Genomic DNA, 18,988 nt, shown 5'->3' on the forward strand with positions numbered 1-18,988 from the left:
TTACACAACTGATTCCAGAGGAGCTGATCATACAAGCATGAGGCTTTCTCCATGGAAAATCATGGGTGCTACAGTACCAATTTAGTATTTCACAGCTTCTCTGCATAGATAGTCACTTCTAACGCTATTTGTGAGAGCCAAACAGGTATTAAAGGAACCAATTCTACCAATATATGGGGAACCCAGAAATTCCTACATGGTGCACTATTAGTACATCTCCATCCTTACTGCTGCCACACCTAGAAAACCATGCCTGGAAGCACACGCGTAAAATCACATATCAAACTGTATGTGGCCCCCAAGCAACAGATTGGTGAAAGTCATCTACTTACCATAATTTCTTACACCGATAAAGATAAGGCTGCAACTTTTTCAAGTAACCTGCATCCACATGAGTAGCTGTTAAATCAAGTTCATCAATTTCCAACGGAAGAAGGTCCAGGAAATATGCTAATACGTCAAAGTCAATGGGTGAGAAAACGTTATCACTCACATTGAGACGTACCACTGATGGAGTTATTCTACTGGCTAAGCTGCTCAACTGTTGCTCAAACAAACAGTGCAGTAGATGAAGAATGTAGCGGCCGGACTCACAGTGTTCAACAATTGCCTTCACTAACCATGATGTGTACATTTTAGACTTTTTGCTTTCACCAAGATTCAGATGTTTTGAAAGAATAGCTTGATTTCGCACTGATAACAATCCGGAGAGAAACCTAAGAAATAAATCCAAATATCCAGATCCAATGCCTAGATGTTCCTGTATATCTGTATCCATAATGTCTTCAGTAATATTCTCTTCATGAGCATAATAGAAAGCTGCAAAAAATTCCTGTATGGTAAAATGGGTGAATGAAAGAACATTTTCAGTGTAACCTAGCTCCTCTACACATGTTGTATCAAGAAAACTGTTTACAATGTCTTTCGGAAGTTTATGAAACATTTCAAGGTCTCTCTCATAAAATAACGTTTCATGTTTCAAAAGGGATTGATAAGCAATCTGGCCTAAACCAAGAATCCCATGTAACACGGCGCCATCTTTGGTGCTGTAGACTTCACGTGAATGATGTTTCAATAAGACTAGGAGATAATGGCAGTAAATGTCAGTCATTGTCTTTGGACGCTCAATGTGAAGAGTTGGAATTCCCTTCAAAACACTACAAACTATCCAACAAAAAGCTGGGATGTAACATAATGTAAATAGAAAGTGATTCTCTTTCACCACCACAAAATGTTCACTGCCTACTTGCTCGTTTTCAAAAAACTTTTGAAAGTATTCTTCAATTTCAGTGACGGAGAATCCAGTAATTATTACAAAACGTTCAATACACTCAACAGGTATGTGACTTATGACGGTTGGCCTACTTGTGAGCAAAACAGTGGCATCTGGAAGAAGTTCTCCTTTTATTAAGCTGCCAACTAGCTGAGGTACTTCTGCTTTTTCATCTGGATCAAAAACATACTGCTCAAAGTCTAGTTGGTTATAGGACTTGAACTCATCGAACCCATCCAAGATCACTAAGAGGTTATGACTGTTTTTGAAAATATCATTTAACATTTCTGATAAATGTCCATGCTTTTTACATATTACCTCCCGCAAAGTTACTGGAGTATTAATTAAATTAAGATCCCTGAAAGTAAAGTTCAGCACAAAGTCAAAGTGTTGATATCCCACTGCATTCGAAAAATCCAGCAAGAGTTTTTGAACAAAAACAGTTTTACCAATTCCTGCTACACCACTCACAAGGATTTTCTTTGGTGTCCTTCTGTCATTTAAATTATCAAAAAGCTGGTGAATTTTTAGCTTACACTTGTCTTCCTTCTTGCTTTGAAGGTGAATTCGTTGTTGACCAAATGTCAGTAGCTCATTTTTCTTTATTTCCAAGCTGTAGTGTCCATTCACAAGTAGAAGGTTCACAAAATAATCAGAAAAGTAGAATTTTTTTCCATGCATGCAGTTGTAAAAGTTAATGCAATCACTTCTACGTTCCAGGACCTTTTTGTGTTTCTCTATAAATTTGGAATATTCTGAAAAGAAAAAAATATTATTAATATTCAAATTTACTACAGTCCTATCATAGAGCATAAAATTATTTTTGCTAGAGGAAGCTAAATATGAAATCGTTATCGCTGAAATTGATGTTGCCATACCCCAGGTCTTCATGAGAGGGCTATTGCTCTCTAGACTAGATAATTGAATGAGATAATTGGCTTTCAATGAAAAGAAATCTATTGGCATCACAATTCCCTAACCATATAAAATGTTTTTGCTAAACCAAAGAACCTATTGAAATAGTAGACCTACTTTATGTTACATTATATAATTTTCACATTATGCCATACTATAAAAATAACATTTGCTCCAAATTCCTAGCTTAAAGAAAAGAAAATGACATACTGCTAAAATCTGTGTTACGTGTATTTAAAAATAAAAATAAAATGGATTCTTTTCTCACATCACAATCTTTATTAAATTTTTCTCAATGGCCACTAAGGCTTTTGTTAGGCTCATACTTTCTTCCCTTTCAGGGAAGAAAGTAACACCTCTATACCCAGCTAACGATGCAGGATCCACCAATCACAATAGGTGATATCACAGTGGCCCTGCCTCCCTTCCCTTCATAATAACCTTTGCACGTGCTCATTTTATGCTTCAATACCAAAGATAGGGTCGGAGTCTGTTCATTGTGTCTAACGTAGATTTACTTTTTTTAATAAAATCCCCATTGGTCAGTGGGAAAATTGCAAAATTTCTATTTTTTATTTTCAATAAAGATTGCGATAGTAAAAAAATTACACAAAAGCCTGATTTATACAATTAAATAATTTTTTGTCAGCTTCTCTTTAACCCCTTCATGACCCAGCCTATTTTGACCTTAATGACCTGGCCGTTTTTTGCAATTCTGACCAGTGTCCCTTTATGAGGTAACTCAGGCACGCTTCAACGGATCCTAGCGGTTCTGAGATTGTTTTTTCGTGACATATTGGGCTTCATGTTAGTGGTAAATTTAGGTCAATAAATTCTGCGTTTAGTTGTGATAAAAATGGAAATTTGGCGAAAATTTTGAAAATTTCGCAATTTTCACAATTTGAATTTTTATTCTGTTAAACCAGAGAGTTATGTGACACAAAATAGTTAATAAATAACATTTTCCACATGTATACTTTACATCAGCTCAATTTTGGAAACAAAATTTTTTTTTGCTAGGAAGTTATAAGGGTTAAAATTTGACCAGCGATTTCTCATTTTTACAATGAAATTTACAAAACCATTTTTTTATGGACCACCTCACATTTGAAGTCAGTTTGAGGGGTCTATATGGCTGAAAATACCGAAAAGTGACACCATTCTAAAAACTGCACCCCTCAAGGTGCACAAAACCACATTCAAGACGTTTATTAACCCTTCAGGTGCTTCACAGCAGCAGAAGCAACATGGAAGGAAAAAATGAACATTTAACTTTTTAGTTACAAAAATTATATTTTAGCAACAATTTTTTTATTTTCCCAATGGTAAAAGGAGAAATTGAACCACGAAAGTTGTTGTCCAATTTGTCCTGAGTACGCTGATACCTCACATGTGGGGGTAAACCACTGTTTGGGCGCACGGCAGGACTTGGAAGGGAAGGAGCGCCATTTGACTTTTTGAATGAAAAATTGGCTCCACTCTTTAGCGGACACCATGTCACGTTTGGAGAGCCCCCGTATGCCTTAAAATTTGAGCTTCCCCAAAAGTGACCCCATTTTGGAAACTAGACGCCCCAAGGAACTTATCTAGATGCATAGTGAGCACTTTGAACCCCCAGGTGCTTCACAAATTGATCCGTAAAAATGAAAAAGTACTTTATTTTTCACAAAAAAATTCTTTTAGCCTCAATTTTTTCATTTTCACATGGGCAACAGGATAAAATGGATCCTAAAATTTGTTGGGCAATTTCTCTTGAGTACACCAATACCTCACATGTGGGGGTAAACCACTGTTTGGGCACATGGTAAGGCTCGTAAGGGAAGGCGCGCCATTTGACTTTTTGAATGGAAAATTAGCTCCAATTGTTAGCGGACACCATGTCGCGTTTGGAGAGCCCCTGTGTGCCTAAACATTGGAGCTCCCCCACAAGTGACCCCAGTTTGGAAACTAGACCCCCCCAAGGAACTTATCTAGATGCATATTGAGCACTTTAAACCCCCAGGTGCTTCACAGAAGTTTATAACGCAGAGCCATGAAAATAAAAAATAATTTTTCTTTCCTCAAAAATGATTTTTTAGCCTGGAATTTCCTATTTTTCCAAGGGTAATAGGAGAAATTGGACCCCAAATGTTGTTGTCCAGTTTGTCCTGAGTACGCTGATACTCCATATGTGGGGGTAAACCACTGTTTGGGCGCACGGCAGGGCTCGGAAGGGAAGGCACGCCATTTGGCTTTTTAAATGGAAAATTAGCTCCAATGATTAGCAGACACCATGTCCCGTTTGGAGAGCCCCTGTGTGCCTAAACATTGGAGATCCCCCACAAATGACCCCATTTTGGAATCTAGACCCCCAAAGGAACTAATCTAGATGTGTGGTGAGGACTTTGAACCCCCAAGTGTTTCACAGAAGTTTATAACGCAGAGCCATGAAAATCAAAAATGATATTTTAGCCTGCAATTTTTTATTTTCCCAAGGGTAACAGGAGAAATTTGACCCCAAAAGTTGTTGTCCAGTCTCTCCGGAGTACGCTGATACCCCATATGTGGGGGCAAACCACTGTTTGGGCACATGCCGGGGCTCGGAAGTGAAGTAGTGACGTTTTGAAATGCAGACTTTGATGGAATGCTCTGCGGGCGTCACGTTGCGTTTGCAGAGCCCCTGATGTGGCTAAACAGTAGAAACCCCCCACAAGTGACCCCATTTTGGAAACTAGACCCCGAAAGGAACTTATCTAGTTGTGTGGTGAGCACTTTGAACCCCCAAGTGCTTCACAGAAGTTTATAACGCAGAGCCGTGAAAATAATAAATACGTTTTCTTTCCTCAAAAATAATTATTTAGCCCAGAATTTTTTAATTTTCCCAAGGGTTACAGGTGAAATTGGACCCCAATAGTTGTTGTCCAGTTTCTCCTGAGTACACTGATACCCCATGTGTGGGGGTAAACCACTGTTTGGGCACACGTCGGGGCTCAGAAGGGAAGTAGTGACTTTTGAAATGCAGACTTTGATGGAATGGTCTGCGGGTGTCACGTTGCGTTTGCAGAGCCCCTGGTGTGCCTAAACAGTAGAAACCCCCCACAAGTGACCCCATTTTAGAAAATAGACCCCCAAGGAACTTATCTAGATATGTGGTTAGCACTTTGAACCCCCAAGTGCTTCACAGACGATTACAACGCAGAGCCGTGAAAATAAAAAATCATTTTTCTTTCCTCAAAAATGATGTTTTAGCAAGCATTTTTTTATTTTCACAAGGGTAACAGGAGAAATTGGACCCCAATAATTGTCGCGCAGTTTGTCCTGAGTATGCTGGTACCCCATATGTGGGGGTAAACCACTGTTTGGGCACACGTCGGGGCTCGGAAGTGCGGGAGCACCATTTGACTTTTTGAATACAAGATTGGCTGGAATAAATGGTGGCACCATGTTGCATTTGGAGACCCCTGATGTGCCTAAACAGTGGAAACCCCTCAATTCTAACTCCAACACTAACCCCCCCACACCACTAACCCTAATCCCAACTGTAGCCATAACCCTAATCACAACCCTAACCACAACCCGAATTCCAACTCTAACCCTAAGGCTATGTGCCCACGTTGCGGTTTTGTGTGAGAGTTTTCAGCATCATTTTTGAAAAATCCGCGGGTAAAAGGCACTGCGTTTTACCTGCGGATTTACTGCGGTTTCCAGTGTTTTTTGTGCGGATTTCACCTGTGGATTCCTATTGAGGAACAGGTGTGAAACGCTGCGGAATCCGCACAAAGAATTGACATGCTGCGGAAAATACAACGCAGCGTTTCCGCGCGGTATTTTCCGCACCATGGGCACAGCGGATTTGGCTTTCCATAGGCTTGCATGGTACTGTAAACCTGATGGAACACTGCTGTGAATCTGCAGCGGCAAATCTGCTGCGGATCCGCAGCCAAATCCGCACCGTGTGCACATAGCCTAATTCTAAAGGTATGTGCACACGCTGCGGAAAATGCTGCAGATCCGCAGCAGTTTCCCATGAGTTTACAGTTCAATGTAAACCTATGGGAAAAAAAACCGCTGTACACATGCTGCAGAAAAACTGCACGGAAATGCAGCGGTTTACATTCCGCAGCATGTCACTTCTTTCTGCGGATTCTGCAGCGGTTTTACAACTGCTCCAATAGAAAACCGCAGTTGTAAAACCGCAGTGAAATGCGCAGAAAAACTGCGGTAAATCTGCCATAAATCCGCAGTGGTTTAGCACTGCTGATTTATCAAATCCGCAGCGGAAAAATCTACAGAGGACCAGAATACGTGTGCACATACCCTAACCCCAACCCTAACCCTAACCCTAACCCTATTCTAACCTTAGTGGAAAAAAAATTCTTTATTTTATTATTGTCCCTACCTATGGGGGTGACAAAGGGGGGGGGTCATTTACTATTTTTTTATTTTGATCACTGTGATATGTTATATCTCAGTGATCAAAATGCACTATGGAACGAATCTGCCGGCCGATTCGGCGGGTGCACTGCGCATGCGCCCGCCATTTTGGAAGATGGCGGCGCCCAGGGTGAAGATGGACGGACCCCGGGAGGATCGGTAAGTATGATGGGGTGGGGGGTAGCACAGGGGGGTGGATCGGAGCATGGGCAGGTGGATCGGAACATGGGGGTTGGATCGGAGCACGGGGTGGATCGGAGCATGGGGGGTGGATTGGAGCACGGGGGGTGGATCGGAGCACGGGGGGGTTGGATCGGAGTGCAGGGGGTGGATCGCAGCATGGGGGGTGATTGGAGCATGGGGGAAGCGGACAAGAGCACGGGGGAGCGGAGCAGTGTACCGCACAGATCGGTGGCTTGGGGGGGCGATCGGTGGGGGGGGACAGATGAGTGTTTCCAGCCATGGCCGATGATATTGCAGCATCGGCCATGGCTGGATTGTAATATTTCACCAGTTATAATAGGTGAAATATTACAAATCGTTCTGATTGGCAGTTTCACTTTCAACAGCCAATCAGAGCGATCGTAGGCACGGGGGGGTGAAGCCACCCCCCCTGGGCTGAACTACCACTCCCCCTGTCCCTGCAAATCGGGATAAATGGGAGTTAACCCTTTCACCCGATCTGCAGGGACGCGATCTTTCCATGACGCCACATAGGCGTCATGGGTCGGATTGGCACGTCAAAGGTCGGGAAGGGGTTAATGAATGACATAGAAAAACAGGTGAATAATATGATGATGTGACACAAGTGAGTCAAATATCAATGTAGAAAAAAATAACATGTTTTTTTCAAATAACATGTAGGCCAGCGGTACTTAACTAAGGGCTCTGGAGCTATATATTGGTTTTGGATCCCTATTATAGCTTGACATAGAAATTCTAAGTTCTTAACATATGAACTGGCAATTGACATTATAGCAAGAATATCCCAATCACGTAACAGTGTCAATTTTGATCGCATAATACTAACGTCAAATTAGTTGTGCAATATCTAGTAAGATGTCGCCTTCTACAGTGTATGGTGCCATGTTGGGCTGTTGGAGAGTGCTGGCTGAGCAACCCTGGAATGTACAACATGGAAGTCTGGCCCCAACTCTTTTGGGAGTCAAACAAAAAAATGTAATATTTAATTTTTATTAGATAAATCTTATAGCCTGAATCTTGTAATATCTCCTCGATAAAAGTAAAATGAAGAAGTTAGATAACAAAGACTTTCAGGAGTTTAGTCCAAACCTTAGCCCAGTCAATGTTTCTGAGGTTAAATCTTTCATATCACTCCTCTATTTTTTACATGTGCATTACCTATTTAATTTTGACAAAACTACTTACCACTTGCACTGTTTCTTCGCTTACTAGATGACTTGACTTGTTGAAAGAGTTCACAAAATATTGAAGCATTTTCTTCTCCAAGACAATATATTATATCTAATAATTTTCTTACTTGTTTTCTGGGCCCACCTTCATAGGCCACTTCTTCATAATCATCCCTGGACAGTAACTGTTGCTGCAAAGACTGGTCGAGAATCGAGGCTATGTAATATTCCAGTTCATTCACCAGTTCTATTCGATGTCTTTGCAGAAACAGAAGTGAAGGGGACCTAGAAATCCATACAATGAGTATACCATGAGATCAGCGAATCAATTAAATTTCCTTGCATGACAAAGACTAATAATAGCTCTTCATTATATAGGAACATCATTCCAATCCTCAAAGGCCCCTCTTATTTAGGCCATCAGATAATCCTAGTTATATATTAGATTCCCTGAGGAAGGAATGCGCTTATTCAGAAACGCGTTGGAATTGGTCCAATGCGCTATTCATAGCCAGTCACGTGTGCTACCACGTGACCGTGATGTCACGCAAGGTCCTGCATTGTCAGGAAACCGAGCGGCTATTCAATACAGCGCGCATCTACTCCACGTTGCTGACCAAGAGTGACGGCTTTGGTGAGTTCTGCCACTGGCCGGGGCAGCGCTTACTACCCGCACTCTCTCCGGGAACAAACCCGTCTGTATATTTGGATCCACTGCACGGACAATCACCACAAGAACCGAGGAGTGGAGGAGCAAACTGAGTTACATGAGGTAAACTTTTCCTAGCAATACCTCAAGACTTCCTCAAAAAAATTCTTATGTGTGTTTTATGCTTTTTTAACACTTTTTAATATTAGTTTATGCGCTCTCATATCATTGAATGATATTTTATACTTTTATTTCTCAGCATCTATTCTTTTATTAGATTTACACTGCTGAAAGCTTAGTGGGTGCAGGAAAAGTTGGAAGACTTCACTGTTCTTTATAAGGTAAAATCTAACATATAACTAGGATTATCTGATAGCCTAAATAAGAGGGGCCTTTGACTATTGCTCTATATTAACAAAAAAGGGGGACTATCTTTAGCGCGGATATACTACCATTTATATTATCTTTAGAAAACAACACAGAGGAGTGGCACGGTGTCATTATCTGCTGCAAGGATTTAGTGCAGCAAGCGCCACTGGTGTTTAAATATATATCATTCCAATCCTGTTTCCTTTTCCTCTGCCTTTTATAAAACCATATTAGTCTCCTCACTATAAATGAAATGCTGTCACCCAAGTACAGTACATTGACATATTAGTTTATTATTTATAAAACTCTAATCCCTTCAGCCTCCAAGACTATTTTCCCCTTCGTGACTAGTCTAAATTTTATAATTCTGACAAGTGTCAATTTTTGTGGTAATAACTCTGGAATGCTTCATCGATTCTGAGATTGTTTTTTTTGTGACATATTGTACTTCATGATAGTGATAAAAATGTGCGATATGACTTCTTATTTTTCCAACAAAATTTACAAAACCATAATTTTATGGACTACATCACATTTGAAATGACTTTGAGGGGTCTATATGAGAGAAAATACTCAAATTTGACAATGTTCTAAAAACTGCACCCCCTCAAGGTGCTCAAAACCACATTCAAGAAGTTTAATAACCTTTCAAGTTCTTCACTGGAACTAAAGCAATGTGGAAGGAAAAAATGAACATTTAACTTTTTTCACAAAAAATTTATTTAAGAGCCAGGTGTAACAGGAAAAAATGGACCACAAATATGTTGTGCAAGTTCTCCTGAGCATGCCGATACTCCATATGTGGGGGAAAACCACTATGTAGGTGCACAGCAGAGCTCAGAAGGGAAGGAGAGCCACTCCACTTTTTTAATGTTAAATTTTATGGAATAATTAGCTGATGCCACGTCGCGTTTGGAGAGCCCCTGATGTGCCTAAGCAGGGTAAAAAAAACAAACAAGTGACAGTATTTTGGAAACTAGATCCCTCAAGAAACTTATATTAATGTGTGGTGAGCAAAGCAAACTCCCAGTTGCTTCACAAAAGTTTATAACATTGAGTTGTGAAAATAAAAAAAACACAAATTTTTCCCACAAAAATGTTTTTTAGTCCCAAATTTGTTATTTTCACAAGGGTAAGAGGAGAAATTGCACCATACAATTTGCTGAAACAATTGGCAGACACAATGTTTTGTTTGGAGAGACCCTAATATGCCTAAAGAGTGAAAATCCCCCACAAGTGACACAATTTTGGAGACTAGACCCCTCAGGGAACTTATCTAGATATGTGATGAGCACCTTGAACCCCAGGTACTTCACAGAAGTTTATGACATTGAGCCGTGAAAATAAAAAAATCACATTTTTCCCACAAAAATGTTTTTTAGTCACAAATGTTGCATTTTCATAAGGGTAACAGGCAACATTGCTGATACAATTTGTTGTGAATTTCTCCTGAGTTCACCAATACCCCATATGTGAATGAAAACTACTGTTTGGGTGCAGTCAGAGCTTGGAACGTATTTTGTCTTTCAGAATGTAAACTTTGCTGGAATAATTAGTGGATGTCATGTCGCATTTGTTAAGCCCCTGATGTGTCTAGACAGTGGAAAACCACCACAAGTGACCCCATTTTGGAAACTAGACCCATCAAGGAATTTATCTTGATGAGGGGTACTTCACAGAATTTTACAATGTTGATCTATGAAAAAAAAATATTTTTCCACTAAAATGTTATTTTTGTCCATTTTCAGAAGGATAGCAGGATAAAATAGACCCCAAGATTTGTTGTGCAAATTCTCCTGAGTATGCTGATATAACATATGTGGTCAAAAACTACTTTAGAGACACAGTACAAAGCTCAGAACGGAAGAAGAGCCATATTGGATTTCAGATTTTCCTGGAATGGTTTGAGGGTGCCATGTTACATTGGCAGAGCTCCTGAGATGCCAGAACAGCAAATTCCCCGATAATTTACCCCATTTTACACACTACGTCTTTATATGAATTAATCTAGGGGTGCAAGAGTCATATTGACACCACAGATGGAGCACAGAATTTAATACCTTGGAGCAGTGGAAAAAAAAAATTCTTTACCACCAAAATGTGGTTTTAGCCCACGACTTTACATTTTCACGCAGGGGAATGGGCAAACATGGCATCAAAATTTGTCCAACATTTCTGCTGAATGTAGAAATACCCCTAATGTGGCTGTACAGTACAGTTTCTGCATATGGCAAGACTCAGTAGAGATGGAGAGCTATTTGCCTCCTGTCTAACAAGTTATTCCTAGAATAGTTAGCAGACTCCATATTCAGACTCCATATACAGAGCCCCTAAGAGCTAGAAGAGCAGAATCCCCTGCAACTGACCCCATTTTGGAAATTAAACCACTTTGAGAATTTATCTACAGGTGCATTGATGATTTTGATCCATGAGTGTTTTCCAAAACAAGCAGCAAATTCTGACCTCCCAAATACACGTTTAGAGTCTACATGTTTGTCATTTCTGAAAACACAAAGAAAAATAGAGCAAATTTGTCCTAGATAAAAGATGGCAAAGTTTTTTACAAAAAAATATTTTTACACAAAAAAGTAACAATAGTAAATATTGCAGACAAAGTGGACAGTTTAGAACACAGGTGTAAAGCAAAAGGTCCAATATTAATTTAGTGGATGGGAAGACCAAAAGATAGCAACAAATTACATAAAGTGCCAGTGCATATCAAGTTAATGCTCCCATATATGTATGAACATGTCTACATGAAGATTCAATCACTCAATGCCTCATACAAATAAATAAAGTAGTGCAAAGAAAGTAACTGGAATTAAGAGACATACTGTAAGTGGGGAACCAACAATGGAGAAGTGTATATCACTAACAGAAGTGATCAGCTTTATACCATTTTAATGGAACAAAATCAACACAAATAGTACTGTAGTCAAATGGTCTTACCTATAGTCTCCACTTAGGACCAGGTGCTGTCAGCCCCAATGCGCGTTTCACCTAGGCTTCTTTCGGGAAACAGTATGAGCTGGGTACAATGTACTGGTCACTACCACGTACTAATCTCTTCAATGGCAGTTTGAGATTTTCACTCAGCAACATCCACTGCTGGATTTCTTTTAGGGGGCGAGGAGCGATTTTGCTTTTCCAGGGCCTTCGTACTACCAGTATATTTCCATTGAGAGATGAAGCATCTGAGGGAACTTTTTTGTGGATTGATTTGAAGCTTTTGTTAGGAACATTTTACATAAATTTTGGGATCACATTCATCCTGCACTTACATTGGAGTTTCCATCTAAGTCTGGAGACACACTAGCGATTTTAAAATCGGTCCAATTTTGATGCAGGAGAGTCGGACAAGTGCAAGGCAATTGTCATGCAAGTGTCATGCGTTTTTTGTGCGAGTACAATCCGATTATTGACACCTCTCTATTACAAAGCTGGCTTGATGTGACCTTGCAATACAAAGGTCACATCAACCCCAAACTATTTCCCCTTATGCCACCACTACAGGGCAGTGGAAAGAGAGAGGCTAAGTTCAGGAATTGATGCCATTTCTGAGGAGGCTGTGAGCTGGTTTTTGTAGCCAGGGGGAAATATCCATGGTCCCTTCATAGGCTATGAATAGCAGCCCGCAACTGTCTCCATAGCGTTTTCTGGCTAAAAATTATAGGGGGACCCCATGTCATTTTTTTGTGGGGCTCCCCTATTTTAGTAGCCAGTAAAGGCTAAATATACAACTGTGGGCTGAGAATCATAGCCTGGGAAGATCCATGGGTATTAACCCCTTCCTAAGCTACAAATATTGATTTCCCAGTCGCTGGCTTTCCGTCTCTGACTCAGAAAATTGTGCGGGAGCCCATGCCAATTTTTCCCCCGAAAAGATTCTTTTATTAAATACGTACATGTCCCATAATTTGCACACACACTATACTAATTATATTGGTCACTGACATCTATATATCAAACTATTCTGCATGGATATACTGTATGTAAACCATGTCTCCTATCCTGTTGGCTCCTGCATTGATTTTACAGAAGCCGACAAATGAATTAATGGCTATTCTTTTATCTATCTGTCTATGAAATATAAAGATATATATATATATATATGTAAACAACACTACAGAAAAACACGATCACAAAGACATCCAAGCAAATTAGCGTTTTTAGAAAATTACAAAAAACTTTATTGAATATTCCAGGGTATTTGACAAAACTAGGGGGAAACGGATTCAAGCCATGAATATTTCTGTCATTGTGACAGTTTATTGCAGGACGAGTTGATGTTTTTATTGATATCATTTTCGGGCACATGAAATTTTTGGGAGGCAGAATGAACAAACACCAGTAATTCAGGAATTGTTTTTTGTTTTTTTTTATGCCGTCCCTCGTGGTAAAATTGATAAGACAGCTTTATTTCTTTGGGCCAGTACGATGACAGGGATACCACATTTAAACAACTTTTTTGTGCTTTTACACAATAAGAACTATTTTATAGAAAGATAACTATTTTTGCATCGTTTTATTCTGAGAGCTATACCTTTTTTATTCTTCTTAGGATGGAACTGTATGGCAGCTTGTTTTTTACAAGACAGGATGACATTTTCAGTGGTACCATTTTATTTACATTAGTCTTTTGATCACATTTTATTAAACTTTTGGTTCTTTAGTATGGTGAAAAAGCATCAAATTTTGCTTAGTTTTTATGGTGTTCACTGAAGGGTTTTACTGGTGGGGCAGTTTTATAAGTCAGGTTCTTCCGGACGCACTGATACCAAATGTGTGTGTACTTTTTTGTTTTGTATTTTTCTGCCATAAAAATATTTATTTATGGGTACAATATCTGCTATATAATTGTCTAAGGGTCACTTCCGTCTTTCTGTCTGTCTGTCTTTCTGTCATGGATATTTATTGGTCACGGCCTCTGTCTGTCATGGAAATCTAAGTCGCTGATTGGTCGTGGCAAAACAGCCACTACCAATCAGCGACGGGCACAGTCCGGCGGCAAAATGGCCGCTCCTTACTCCCCGCAGTCAGTGCCCGCTCCGTACTCCCCTCCAGTCAACGCTCACACAGGGTTAATGGCAGCGCTAATGGGCCACGTTATGCCGCGGTGCAATGCACTCCATTAACGCTGCTATTAACCATGTGTGAGCAACTTTTTACTATTGATGCTGCCTATGCAGCATCAATAGTAAAAAGATCTAATGTTAAAAATAATAATAAAAAAAAAAATTGTTATATACTCACCGTTCGTCGGCCCCTCGGATCCAAAACAGGCCTTTCCCGCTCCTCGCGACGCTCCGGTCATCATCTCGCGAGACCGCAATGCACTCTTCAGACCGGAGCACGCGAGGAGCATCGGTAACCGCTTTGATCCGGGGGCCAACGGAAGGTGAGTATATATTCTTTTTTTAACAGGGATATGATGCCCACATTGCTACATACTACGTGGGCTGTGCAATATACTACATGGGCTGTGCAATATACTACGTGGGCTTGGCAATACACTACGTGGGCTGCTATATACTACGTGGGCTGTGCAATATACTACGTGGGCTGTGCAATATTCTATGTGGGCTGGGCAATATACTATGTGGACTATGCAATATACTATGTGGGCTGGGCAATATACTGCGTGGGCTGGGCAATATACTACGTGGCTGTGCAATATACTATGTGGACTGGGCAATATACTACGTGGGCTGTGCAATATACTACGTGGGCTGGGCAATATACTATGTGGGCAGTACAATATACTACATGGCTATGCAATATACTACGTGGGCTGGGCAATATACTATGTGGGCTGTGCAATATACTATGTGGCTGTGCAATATACTATGTGGGCTGTGTAATATACTACGTGGGCTGTGCAATATACTACGTGGGCTGGGCAATATACTATGTGGGCTGGGCAATATACTATGTGGGCTGTGCAATATACTACATGGGCTGTGCAATATTGGCACGGGATTTGAACCACGCTTCGCTATTTGGTCGCGGCTGGCCGAATCCTGTGTATTCAATGTATTCTAAAATCTTCATAAATAAACTACATACATATTCTAGAATACCCGATGCGTTGGAATAGGGCTACCATCTAGTATATATATATATATATATATATATATATATATATATATATATATATATATATATATATTTATTTATTATTTTGTGATCTTTTTTAAAAAAAAAAACATTTTTTTACTTTTTTTTACTAAGTCCCTCAATGAGACTTGAGACTTTCACTTTGTGCAGTCTGTTTGCAGTTCTAATGCCTTGCACTGCACCAGCATTGCAATGCATTAGAAATTTCAGCCCTGCAGACAGAAGTTAGTTAGATCATGCATTGCGCATGGGCATGTTGAATCTGCTTACGAGTTGGCTGCCTGCAATCATTTTCAGCTGTGGCTCACTGGTCAAACTGCAACTTGAACACTTGGAGTCCCAGTGAGACCTGACCACAGAAGAAGAAGCAGTGACTATATAATTTAATTTATGCAGAGGGATGCAACCCACCCCCAGAGGAGGAGGAGCCATGAAGAGGTTAGGTATCAGAAGCCAAGACAAAAGCTCTTATGTGATGGGATGGTTGCGCGTTGGAAGCTATGCATTTACTCTAAACTCAACTTTTTTAGATTTTGGTTAAAAAAAATGGAATGGCAACAAAAACTTCCACTCTACAGATAAGGAATTTCTCCTTCTGATGTCTGTATATTAAAGTCCCTTATTTTTTTCATCCTGGATATGACTGTTTTTGTCTGCATATGTGCAAATGACATGTACTATATACACAAACGTACTCACTAAAATTCTTACGCTCCCATGGCTGTTTTGCTGCTCATACTTTTTTTTTTGCTTCCTCTTTGTAGCCGAAACAGATTCCATTGCTCTCAGCCATTCATTTGTTTTCTGAGGGATTGTGTGCAGCCTGTGAAGTCTGCCAGCGTATACAGACTGGAAATTCCTTTCTAATGCTTACAGACCAATCAAATGCCTGCCCTGAACCACCATCTGTCCTTTATTTCTGCCTGCCCTCTTACAGACAGGAGAGCACTGGAAAGACAAGGATCCTCCCCCACTTCCTGTTCTATTAATCTCAGTTAGGATTGTGTTACTCTTGTTAACAGCAGTGGAAAGCATGTTAGTAGGAAGATATCTATAAAATGGATGGGACACCAAGTGCAATAGGGTCTTATCTGAGGGAGGAAAATAATGTCCAAGGGAGGAAAACTAGGAAACAACAATGGGTTCATGTGGTTTACTGTCTTATTCGCTACTCGTTTTGAAGTTGGACCAACTTCTTCCTCAGGAGGACCACTGCATAATACTGTATCTATGTGATGCCACATAGACATCATGTGAGTGCTGCAAGCAATCACCAGTGTCAGGCGTGATGCCGATGTAGTTATTGATTTCAGCTTGTGACTGCAGGGGTACATGATATACTGTATATGCTAAGGAAGACAAAAAACACCATAAGTGTCTTGTATTTTTATTTTGAACTAGCTGAAGAGCCCGGCATTGCCTGGGCATAGTAACTAACTGTGGTTAGTTATAGCACCTCACTTCTCTCATTTTCCCATCACGCCTCTCATTTTCCCCCTCACATCTCTCCTTTCCCCCTCACATCTCTCATTTTACCCTTCACTCCTCTCATTTTCCCCCTCACTCCTCTCATTTTGACCTCACACCTGTCATTTTCCCCTCAGTATATAGTATATCTGTATGTCATCTCTTCCTGTATATAGTATATACCTGTGTGTCATCTTCTCCTGTATATAGTATGTACCTGTGTGTCATCTGCTCCTGTATATAGTGAATACCTGTATGTCATCTCCTCCTGCATATAGTATATACCTGTATGTCCTCTCCTCCTGTATATAGTATGTACCTGTGTCATCTGCTCCTGTATATAATATATACCTGTATGTCATCTCCTCCTGAATATAGTATATACATATATGTCACCTCTGCTGTATAGAGTATATACCTGTGTGTCATCTCCTCCTGTATTAGACCTCATTCACACATTATTTGGTCAGTATTTTTACCTCAGTTCTTGTAAGCTAAATCTTGGAGTAAAACAATCAGAGGAAAAGTTTATTAGAAGCACATCACCACTTCTGTATTTTTCTCCCACTTGTTGTTTTGGCTTATAAATAACTGAGGTAAAATATGTCATCTCCCCTGTATATAGAATGTACCTGTATGTCATCTCCTCCTGTATATAGTATATACCTGTATGCGAGGCCGAACTGGCCATCTGGCAATTCTGGTAAATGCCAGAAGGGACTGTCTGGTCGTGGTTCACCTTGTCTGCTGCATTGTTAACAAAATCCCATACTGTTAAGAGTTGTGATGGAGCACAAAGTTGCTGACTCCATCACTCACCCCAGCAGGCCACGGGTATTATTAGAAATATTGGTCTTGTAGTAAATCTTGCTTTTCTCAGTCAAAGGTAAATTTAGTAATATATCCCATCTAGTGCTTGGGGACGGGGACAGCATGGGCCTGTGTAATTTCAAATGCCAGGGCTGAATTTCAGCCCCAGTCCGTACCTGCCTATATGTCATCTCCCCTGTATATAGTATGTACCTGTATGTCATCTCCTCCCATATATAAAATGTACCTGTGTCATCTCCTCCTGTATATAGATTGTACCTGTATGTCATCTCCTCCCATATATAAAATGTACCTGTGTCATCTCCTCCTGTATATAGATTGTACCTGTATGTCATCTCCTCCTGTATATAGAATGTACCTGTACAGTATGTCATCTCCTCCCATATATAGTATACTAGATGGTGGCACGATTCTAACGCATCGGGTATTCTAGAATATGTATGTAGTTTATTTATGAAGATTTCAGAATAATGCAATGAATACACAGGATTCGGCCTGACGGGCGTGACTAATTAGTGAAGCGTGGCTCAAATCCTGCGTCAATTCGCGGCCAGACTGCGTCTGTCGCTGATTGGTTGCGCCCGGCCGGCCGCGAACAAATAGTGAAGCCAGGGCCAGATGCAGGTTTTTGAGGGACCCGAGCAAAAGAGTCTCACAGCGCACGTAGCATATAACACAGCCATGTAGTATATAGCACAGCCACATACTATATAGCACAGGCACGTAGTATATAACATAGCCACGTAGTATATAGCACAGCCACATAGTATATAACACAGCCATGTAGTATATGGCACAGCCACGTAGTATATAGCATAGCCACGTAGTATATAGCACAGCCACATAGTATATAGCACAGCCCACATGGTATATAACACAGCTCATGCAGTATATAACACAGCCCACATAATATGTAGACAGGCACGTAGTATATTGCACAGCCCACGTAGTATATAGCACAGCTCACATAGTATATTGCACAGCCACATAGTATATAGCACAGCCCACGCAGTATATAATACAGCCCACGTAGTATATAGCAATGTGGGCACCATATCCCTGTTAAAAAAAGAATTAAAATAAAAAAAATAGTTATATACTCACCTTCCGGCGGCCCCCCGGATCCTGCCCAGGTCTTTAGCGATGCTCCTTGCGATGCTCCGTTCCTAGTAATGCCTTGCAACAATAACACGTGATGATGTAGTGGTCTCGTGAGACCGCTACGTCATCTCCGGTCATTGCCGCAATGCATTCTTGGGACCGGAGCGCCGGGAGGATTGGGAAAGGCTGGTGTGGACGGCGGAAGGTGAGAATATAATGGTTTTGTTTTTATTATTATTTTTAACATTATATGTTTTTACTATTGATGCTGCATAGGCAGCATCAACAGTAATAAGTTGGGCACTCTTACACGATTAATGGCAACGTTAACGGGACGCATTTTGCCGCGGTGTAACGCAGTCCTAAAACGCTATGTGGGCGCTGACTGGAGGGGAGTATGGATTGGGTATTCACTGGACGGAAGTAGGGAGGGGCCAATTCGTGGGCGTTAAACTAGAAGAAGAGGGGACGGGAAGAAAA

General features: G+C 40.6%; 1 protein-coding gene across 2 annotated transcripts in view; it reads right to left on the reverse strand.

Moving 5' to 3' along the window:
* LOC138656097 (NACHT, LRR and PYD domains-containing protein 3-like) overlaps positions 1–18,988 on the reverse strand; it is a 130,453-nt gene that overhangs the window by 95,683 nt on the left and 15,782 nt on the right. For both annotated transcript variants that reach the window (XM_069743644.1, XM_069743645.1), the window contains exons 2-3: positions 7,991–8,259; positions 333–2,028 (exon numbers count right to left, since the gene is read on the reverse strand). In XM_069743644.1, coding sequence (XP_069599745.1) covers positions 333–2,028; positions 7,991–8,259 — 1,965 coding nt within the window. The remainder of the gene's footprint in view (positions 1–332; positions 2,029–7,990; positions 8,260–18,988) is intronic.

The sequence above is a fragment of the Ranitomeya imitator genome, chromosome 1 (assembly GCF_032444005.1).
Source record: "Ranitomeya imitator isolate aRanImi1 chromosome 1, aRanImi1.pri, whole genome shotgun sequence".
Taxonomy (NCBI): domain Eukaryota; kingdom Metazoa; phylum Chordata; class Amphibia; order Anura; family Dendrobatidae; genus Ranitomeya; species Ranitomeya imitator.